At 44.3% G+C, this 10,081-nt stretch overlaps 1 protein-coding gene across 1 annotated transcript; it reads right to left on the bottom strand.

Annotated features, from left to right (window-relative positions):
- Positions 1–7,745: 7,745 nt before the first annotated feature.
- Positions 7,746–8,741, bottom strand: LOC132222806 (olfactory receptor 6S1). Its single transcript, XM_059678078.1, has one exon. It carries the CDS (start codon positions 8,739–8,741, stop codon positions 7,746–7,748), a length of 996 nt encoding a protein of 331 aa, XP_059534061.1.
- Between the last annotated feature and the right edge of the window lie 1,340 nt (positions 8,742–10,081).

The following is a 10,081-nucleotide window of genomic DNA, read 5'->3' on the forward strand; positions in this document are numbered from 1 at the left end:
TGCTTGACATTTTTCTAGGACAAGAAAATCAAATCAGAATAAACTTTGAATGACAGGTGATGTTATGTTGGTGTGTGTAGACTCTCAGTATAGAGTATAGTGGTTAGAAAACCTGGATCAGTTATTTAACCTTGCAGAGTCAGTGACCTAGTTTGGCAAATTAGGATTTCTTATTATCGTTGTTATTATTATCTTTATTAATGTTATTACTTTAGGGAGACAGGCTTTAGGCAAAATTGCTAACCAGTCAAAGCGCTCTCTCCAACAGCTTTCTCATCCCCTCTCTCCTTGCTGTTTCTCTCCTCTCTTGTTATTCTCCGATTGATTCTTGGCTCCTTTGACCTTTTCCGGGAATCTATTCCCTTATCCTCATCCTGTCACAATTCAGCAAGCTCACATCTGTTCCCTATATGAACTGATTTCTTCCCCTTTAACCGTACTTGTTACATGTCTGAAAGGAATTTAAAATGCTCAGAAGAGAATTCCAAGAAGAAAGCCAGGACAACAACCACTGATGTGATTTTTGTGTGTGCCATGGACAGGATGTTTTTTGTCTCTCAGAGACAGAGGTTGGTTTCCTGGGCTCAGACGCCAACCTCTGTCAGGACAAATAAACCTTAGACTAATAAACCATATCTGCATGCCACTTATCTCATACCCCTGAAATAAATTAAGGCCAATTAAGGATGTTATGTCAATCTTTCTCATTGTCTCAGCCACGAGCTGCCCACGTGGCACTTGGCTGACCTGTCTGACTCCAGGTGGTTCCCAGAGCCCTTTCCACTACAGCTGACCCTTGAACAATGCAGGGATGAAGGGTGCAGATCCCCAGTTGAAAATTCACATAGAACTTTTGACTCCCCCCAAACTTAACTACTGATAGCCTACTGTTGACTGGAAGCCTTAGCAATAACATAAACATTCAATTAACAGATATCTTGTACGTTACATAAATTTATACTGTATTCTTATAAGCTAGAAAGAAAATTATTTATTTTTCCAAATATATTTTTATTAATTTCAGAAAAGAAGGGAGAGGGAGAGAGAGATAGAAACATCAATGATGAGAGAGAATCGTCGATTGGCTGCCTCCTGCACACCCCACACTGGGGATAGAGCTCGCAACCAGGAATGGAACCGTGACCTCCTGGTTCATAGGTTGATGCTCAACCACTGAGTCAAATCAGCCAGGCTAGAGAACAAAATATTATTAAGAAAGTCATAAGGATGAGAAAATACATTTATACTATCTATTGAAAAAAAAAAAAAGTCTGTATAAGTAGACCAGTGCAGTTCAAAACCTTGTTGTTCAAGGGTCAATTGTAGTTTATTAGGCCCAGCAAGCAATGTAAAAAATGGGCATGTTCCAGTGTGCTATGGGCCATCCAAAGCTCTTTTCTGAGACAACTTGACCCCTAATAAGGATCTTAGGAATATTTCTAGTTGCTGTAATACCTGTGTTTCTATCATTTTCCCTCAACTTTTTTATTTTGCAAAGTTTTAATCCTGATGTGGAAATAAATTAAGGCCAATTAAAGGAGAACAAGCAAAGGCTATGTATTTAGAGCAGTGGTTCTCAACCTTGGCTGCACATTAGAATCACCTGGGAATCTTTTAAAAATCCTGATTTCTGGGCCTCATCCTCCGGAAATTCTGTTTCTTTGTTACTAATGTTGTGGCCCCACCCCATAACAAAGAAACAGAATTTCCGGAGGATGAGGCCCAGAAATCAGGATTTTAAAAAGATTCCCAGGAGATTCTAATGTGCAGCCAGGTTGAGAACCACTGATTTAGACCTTGCTGCAGCAAGGGAGTCAGCCATGATCACTTGAGTTTTGTCAGTCACTCATAGGCAGATGGAGGAGTGGGAAAGCTTTAGCGTGGTAAAAGGGAAAGGCTTCAACTGATTGGAGGCGTTAGCCTGGGGAAGCTAGAGGTGGGCTAATTGGAAGCCAGGCTTCCTACGTCATTGGTCAGGGATGCATATTTGACATTCTCTGCTTGGTCCCAAGTAGGAAATATTTGATAAGCTATTAGTTACTAAACAAGTCCTGGCCATTTGAGGCTGCTTCCTACAGGGGTTATTACTTAGTTTCCTGGATTATTACTAGAGATAGTGTTCTGAGTTTCTGTAAATCTGACTTAAAGTTAGTAGGCTGGTTTCCTGAGCTGGTTGCTGCAGGTTGGGAGTCAGAGTCCTATTATTTATTATACTAGAGGCCCAGTGCACAAAAATTTGTGCACTGGCAGGGAGGGGGGTGTCCCTCAGCCTCACTTGTGGCTTCTCGAAGTCTGGGACCCCTTGGGAGATAACGCCCTGCTGGCTTAGGTCTGCTCCCAGGTGGCAGAGGGCAGGCCCAATCCCTAGGTGCAGCCCCTGGTCGGGCTCAGAGCAGGGCCGATTGGGGAGTTGGAGTGCTGCCCCCTGTCACACTCAAGGCAGGGTAGATGGTCACGCACAGAGCAGGGCCGATCAGGGGCGTTGGGGCTCCGTACGGTCACACACAGAGCAGGGCCGATCAAGGGGTTGGGGATCTCCCCCCTGTCACGCATAGAGTAGGGCCAATAGGGGAGTTGGGGCACCGCCCCCTGTCACCCACAGAGCAGGGCTGATCAGGGGGTTGGGGCGCCGCCCCCTGTCACCCACAGAGCAGGGCCGATCAGGGGGTTGGGGTGCCTTCCCTGTCATGAACAGAGCAGGGCAGATAGGGAGGTTGTGGCCCCGCCCCCTGTCACACACAGAGCTGCAGGGTGATCAGGGGATTTGGGCTCTGCCCCCTGTCCCGCTGCTCCAGGGGCCAGGAGGCCTCGTGGCTCTGCTGATTCCGGTGCTGGGAGGCATATTACCCTTTTACTATATAGGATAGAGGCCTGGTGCATGGGTGGGGGCCGGCTGGTTTGCCCTGAAGAGTGTCCTGGATCAGGATGGGGGTCCGACTTGGGTGCCTGGCCAGCCTGGATGAGGGGATGATGGCTGTTTCCAGCTGGTCACACCCCCTTCAGGGTGGGGGTCCCCATTGGGGTGCCTGGCCAGTCTGGGTGAGGGGCTGAGGGCCGTTTTCAGGCTGGCGGGCGACTGAAGCTCCAAACCTCTCCTTTTTTTCTTTTTTTTTTTTTTATTCTTGGATTTATTTACCTTCTATGGCTGTCACTGGAACTGAGAGCGGGCTTTCTCTCTGAGGCTCGGCTCCAGCTCTGAGACCTCGGCTGCTGAAAGCAGGTATCTGGTTTGTTTGGGTTCTATAATCGAAACACTGTTTCAACTCCTTCTCTGAGGCCCGGCTGGCTGAAAGCAGGTTTCTGGGGGTTTGTTTAGCTTCTATATTGTAACAATGTTTCTTAAACTGCAAGCTCAGAGGCCGGCAGCAGCAGGCGGGGAATGTTGGCTTCCTCCGTCACTGAAGCAAGCAAGCCTCCTGTTTGCTTCGAGCTGCCTGGCTGCCGGCCGCCATCTTGGTTGGCAGTTAATTTGCATATCACCCTGATTAGCCAATGGGAAGGGTAGCAGAGGTACGGCTAATTACCATGTTTCTCTATTATTAGATAGGATATGGTCTGGCCACTGCCCATTTGTATATTCAATCTCTCACTAGAGAAAAGTTAAAAAATGTTACAATAATGCCTGTATACCCCTTACTTAGAATCATTAATTTTTTTTGTTAATCCTCACCAATGACATTTTTCCATTGAATTTTAGAGAGAGTAGGAAGGAGAGGGAGAGACAGAGAAAGAGAAACATTGATGTGAGAGAGAGACATCAATTGGTTGCCTCCCTCATGCACCCTGACCAGGGCCAGGGCTCGAGCCTGCAACACAGGTACCTGCCCTTGACTAGAACCAAACAGGGACCCTTTAGAGCACAGGCTGATGCTCTATCCATTGAGCCAAATAGGCTAGGGCAGAATCATTAATTTTTAACAGTTGCCACATTTTTTACTTGAATTGCCACCTAACCATCAAGTGTGCGTGTGTGTGTGTGTGTGCGCGCGCGCATGCATATTTCTTCTAGGTTTATATTGTATGCATGAGAAAAGAAGATATTTTCTTTTATTTAACTGCAAGCTTCTAGTAAACAAGGATAATAACCTTATCTGTCACATACCCATGACCTTTCAAACCTAAATATCTCAACATGCATCTCCTAAAATAAGAACTAAGAACAAGAGAGTAACTTCAGTACTATATCACACTAACATTTACAATAAACTCCATATAATCTAATACCAACATATTTTCAAATTTCTTCAATTGGCTCCCTCATATTTTGCTGAAAATCTGGATTCAAACAGTGTTTCTTATTGCATTTATTTTTAATGTCTCTTCAACCTCATATCTATACTAATAAAAGGTAATCTGCTAATTAGAGCTGATGTCGTCTGGACAAAGCCCCAGTGGCTGCGAGGGCCGAGGGCAGGCAGCCATGGTGGCGGCTGCTAGGCCCGGGGCTCAGGCCTTGCCTCTGCGGCGGCATGGCAGTAGCAGGGGGATGATGGAGAGGGCGCCTTCCCCTGATTGGCCTGGTCGCCTCCCGCAGAGGGAGGCCAGAAGCAGCAGCAGTGAGGGGGTGATGGGGGTGGCGCCTTCCCCTGATCAGCCAGTCATCTCCCGCAGAGGGAGGCCAGACTGCGACTTAGGCCCACTCCATGGGGAGTGAGCCTAAGCCATCAGTAGGACATCCCCTGAGGTCTCCGGGACTGTGAGAGGGTGCAGGCTGGGCTGAGGGACCTCCCCCGCCAGTGCATGAATTTTCATGCACTGGGCCTCTAATCAACACTAATAAAAGAGAAAAATGGTAATTGGCGTACGACGATACCCTTTTCATTGGCTAATCAGGGCTATATGCAAATTAACTGCCAACTAAGATTGGCAGTTAACTGCCAACAAGATGGCGGTTAATTTGCATATGTAGGCACAATGCAGGGAGGCGAAAGGGAAAGCAGGAAGAAGCCTCCTGCCACTGACAGTGATCGGAAACCCAGGGGGGAGCTAAGAGCTGGGGGGCAGCCATGATCAGAGAATCAGGCGCCTTTTCCACCCTGGCCAGTGATAGCAGGAAGTAGGGGTGGAGCCAGCGATGGGAGCTGGGCACGGTCGAAGCTGGCAGTCCCAGGAGCTAGGGGCCCCTTGCCTGGGCCTAAAGCGGAGCCCACGATCGCGGGGCCGCTGCAGCTGTGGGTCCCCGCTGCCTGGGTCGAACGCCTAGGCCAGAGGCATCAGGCCTGGGCTGGGGGCAGAACCAGTGATGGGGGGAAATGAGGGTCCCCTGCCCAGGCCTGACACCTCTGGGCAAGGGGCCGATCCTGCGATTGGAGGGTGATGGGGGTCAACGCCTGAGGGTTCCCAGTATGTGAGAGGGGGCAGGCTGGGCTGAGGGACACTCCCCCCCACACACACACCCAGTGCACGAATTTCGTGCACCGGGCCCCTAGTATATATATAATTGATTTCAGAGAGGAAGGAAGAAGGAGAGAGAGAGATAGAAACATTAATAATGAGAGAATCATTGATCGGCTGCCTCCTGTACACCCCTACTGAGGATCAAGCCCATCATGCTGGACATGTGCCCTTGACCAGAATCAAACCCAGGACCCCTCAGTCCTCAGGTCGATGCTCTATCCACTGAGCCAAACCAGCTAGGGCCTTTAGTGTCTTTTAATCTAGAAAAATTTCCCTCCTCTCAGCCCTTTTTTTCTCATGGCTTATAAGAAGTCTCACATTCTGAATTTGTGTGTTTCCTCATATTAGATTTATTTCATTTGGTTATTTTCAGGTCAAATATTTTTTCATAGTCTGAGGAAACTAATAATTTTCCAGCATAGATTATCTAGACCAGCGGTTCTCAACCTGTGGGTCGCGACCCCTTTGGGGGTTGAACAACCCTTTCATGGGATCGCCTGAATACATCCTGCATATCAGATATTTACAATATGATTTATAACAGTAGCAAAATTACAGGTATGAAGTAGCAACAATAAAGTAACTTTGAAACAATAGGTGCTTTAACAAGCTTTATTGCCAAAATATGGGGGTGATTCCTTCAAAGAATGTTATAAACTACTACAAAATTCCTCTCTTTGGCTAGTGTCTGGGTTTGACTTCAGTTTTTATGCTCCATGAAATTAGGTAGTTTTTAAAGCAATATGTCATCTGCTTTCTGGGCAACACTTCCAGATCACTCTGGAGGATTTCCTTTTCCCCCTCAAATCACTGATCCTTCCTTCTCTTCCTTTAGTTCTCTCTCAGAGTTCTTTTGGGAGAGACATATCTAACGTGTGTTTTTGTGTATTACTAATAGAATTAGATGAAAGTATTATTACTATTTCCACTGCCCCCTGAAGTTTTATAGCCATCTCTTTGCATGCTAATGCTCAGGTTGCCAATTTTGCAGCACTTTTTAAAAGTTGATGAGCTGTCCACACCTTGATATTTTTAAAAAACATTGTCTCTATGTATACAAACACACTCTAACATGGAATTAATTCCTGTTTAATGAAATATTGCTTCTGAAAACTTCTCTAACAAGAGAATACTAGGAAGGGTAAATCAATTTTCATTTGATCTCCAATGCCATTTTGTAAACCACTTTATAATCCCCATTCCTGATCGAGGTTAAGAACCACTTCCTGTTCATCTTAGCATATATTAGTATATGCTTACAGACCTTTGTTATAGAAATGAATAAATATGCTTACAGACCTTTGTCAAAGAAATGAGTAAATATTTGCCTAAGATTTCCAAGGGCACCAATAATAGGAGTCCCCATTCCCTTTTAAATATCCAATGAGGTAGATAAAATATATCACAAAATCTGGTTCTTGGTTGCTGGTTGCCATAGTTGGCATTCTTAACTCTTTGATATTCAAGGTCCTCAACCCAAACCCAATTTTACTACAAACTAAAGAGGACTGATGAAAACAGATATAAGAATTGAAAAGGTGGAAAAATGAAAGGAACATAATCCAGTGATAAAATGAGTGCTGTCTTAAATTTATCTTTGTAATAACGTGCAAATTAGAAAAACACTTTAAATGCTATTATTCATGAAATTTCTCTTTTAACTGCTTTTCCAGGGTCACCTTGGATTTCTGTGGAGAAGTGAATAAGTCACTTATTATGTTTATTTTACCTCTTTTTCATCTGACAGTAAATGCAATTGTTTTGGAAGTATAGACAAAAATATCCAGATAGTATGTTTATTTTATTTTATTTACTCTTTAGTATAGGAGTTCTTTTCATTATTGATATTCATAAACAATTGCAAGATTCTACTGAGAATTTTAAATCCACTTTTAATTCCATTTTGGCGAAGTTCACATGTAGATCCAAGACTGGGATTAAAGCTACAGATCCTCTTCCTGGACAAATACATAAGCTCAGACACATAAAATTTACATACCAATGAGGTTTATAAATTTTCTGAACCCCCCTCCTTAGATGATTCCCTGGTGATCATGGACCCTTAGGTTAAGATCTTGAACCAGATTGCCTATCTTTGAATTCCAGCATCTCACAGATTGGAGGGTCTTATGATGTAATGATGGTATTGAGTATGCTTTATTAATAATTATATAAATTTATGTGTGAGATAAAATCAAGGAATTTTTCCTGAGAGAGACTTGATGACTCTAGAGTTCCATAATAGTTCCAGAACTCAGTCATTTGGTGATGTCCATGATTATAATAGGGACGAGAATGACAATAGAGAGTACTCAGACTTAAGACTGGATCTTATGTCCCTTTACTTTTCACCTCATTATTTTCTTGTTGAAACTCTTAGCAAGTAAAAGATCCCCCCAGAGGCCTTCTACCACCTTCCTAAACATATCCTTCAAAGCTTCCTTGACTCGCTCATTGCGCAAGGCATAGATAAATGGATTCAGCAACGGTGTCACAAATGTAGTTACCACTGTCACTGCCCAATTAGTATCCACAGAGCCACTCTGTGATGGCCGCACATAGAGAAAAATGGCACTTCCATAGAAGAGGGTCACCACCATCAAGTGAGAGGTACAGGTCGAGAAGGCCTTCTGACGGCCTGAGGCAGAGGGGATGCGCAGGACAGCTAGGACTATGTGGCCATAGGACGCGGCAGTAATCACCAGCGAGGAAACAATAACAAGGGAGGCCAGGATAAAGTCCGTTTCCTCCAGCTTTTTGGTATTGGTGCATGCCAGACGGAGCAGTGGGCCACTGTCACAGAAGAAGTGCTGCACCACAGCATCTTGTTCACAGAAAGGAAGCAAGGCCACAGCGACGGTGGGGCCAAGCACAGGGAGGAGTCCCCCCATCCAGCAGGCCAAGGCCACCCGAAAGCACACAGTACCATTCATGAGCAAGGGGTAGTGCAGAGGCTGACAGATGGCCAGGTAGCGATCCACAGACATGACGGCCAGCAGCAGGAACTCAGAGGCCCCCAGAAAGAAGTAGAAATAGAATTGGGTAATACATGCAGCAAAGGAGATAGTGTGTTGCCTTGAGAGAAAGTTGCTCAGCATCTTGGGAATTATGACAGACGTGAGCAGGATCTCTAGGCAGGACAGGTTACCCAGAAAGAAGTACATGGGAGTCTGCAAGCGAGTATCAGCTCCTACCACCCCAACAATCAACACATTGCCTGTTAGAGTCAGCAGATAGACAAGGAGGAAGACAGAAAACAATTCTTCTTTGGTGTTGTTGAGATTTGGGACACCTGCCAGAATGAACTCTGTCACACCACTGCTCTGGTTCCCACCAAGAGCCATGATCTTTCCCACCTGTGCAACAACACGAACTTAATCCTGGTGAGGACAAGTCTTTTCCAGCACAATCCTGAAACGTATTTTATCATGATATGGCATACATATCCCCACTTTCTCCAATCATATCTTCTGTTAAGATTTTGAAGAGCCCTGGCCAATGTTTTTCAGTGGTTAGAGCAGTGGCCAATGTACTGGTTGCAGGTTCGATTCCTGGTCGAGGGCATGGACCTGGGTTGCAGGTTTGATCCAACAAGGGCTGCATGAGAGAGGAGGAAGGCAACCAATCGATGTGAGATGTTTCTTTCTTTCTCTCTCTCTCCCATTCCCTCTGTCCCTTCCATTCCCTCTAAAAATCAAAGGAAAAATATCCTCCAGTGAGAATTGAGAAACAAAAAAAATATGAAGAATCTGAGGTCCTTATCTAATTTATTTTAGAGCTGGCAAAGGTTTCCCATAAAGGATAGTTCATACTTAGGTACGAAAATGCCAAGAGCCTCCAGCTTCACATCTCCTATTGTCAAATTTTAAATGGTGATCCTTCATTATTATAATAATGTCATTGAGCATTTGAGTTGAGCAAAAATATCAGATAAATGATTTTGTGAAGAATATGATTCCCATTTAACCAGCATCTGAAAGTGAACCAAATTGCCTAGCTTTGAATTCCAGCATTTCTATTTACTAGCCAAGTAGCCTTGACAAAGTTGTAAGGAACAAGTGAAGTAATAGTATAAAAGGCTTAAAAGAGTTTCATTAGAGAAAGCCCTGGACTGCAAGTTAGGGCACCAGACTCTCCGCTTGACTTGCCACTTTCCTTGTAAGACTATCAGTGCATCCAATGCATTTGTCCTTCAACTGCTCAGCTATAGAATAAGTAATAGAAACCTAGGCCTGTTATATGAATTTATATAATCTGTTATATGAAATCTGTTATATGAAATTACCCTTTTCATGGAGAATTACCCCAGAAACCCAAGGGTCTTCAGCTTCTCACAGAGTGCTTACCTATGTAAAGCAAGTTTTGCCATATTTAAAAGGAATGAGAGGGATAAACTACAATGATTCAGTCAGGTATCCACATCTATTTATTTAGTGTCAACTTCAAGCTAAGTATTCTGGGAAATATTAAGATGAGTTTCTCAAGCTTTTCAGTCCATGATACTAATCCAAAGCCCTTTCACAAACATGGCTCTATTAGATAAACTTGCCAGAGACAATTATGAATCCCTGGTAATTATTAACAAATTCAGAAATGAAGTCCTTACTATTCGATTTGAGTCCTTCTAGTTCTGAAGTCCACAAGTTATAATGTCACAGGAAAAGGATGGGACCCGAAGTGGGTC

Source organism: Myotis daubentonii, chromosome 1 (genome assembly GCF_963259705.1).
Source record: "Myotis daubentonii chromosome 1, mMyoDau2.1, whole genome shotgun sequence".
NCBI lineage: Eukaryota > Metazoa > Chordata > Mammalia > Chiroptera > Vespertilionidae > Myotis > Myotis daubentonii.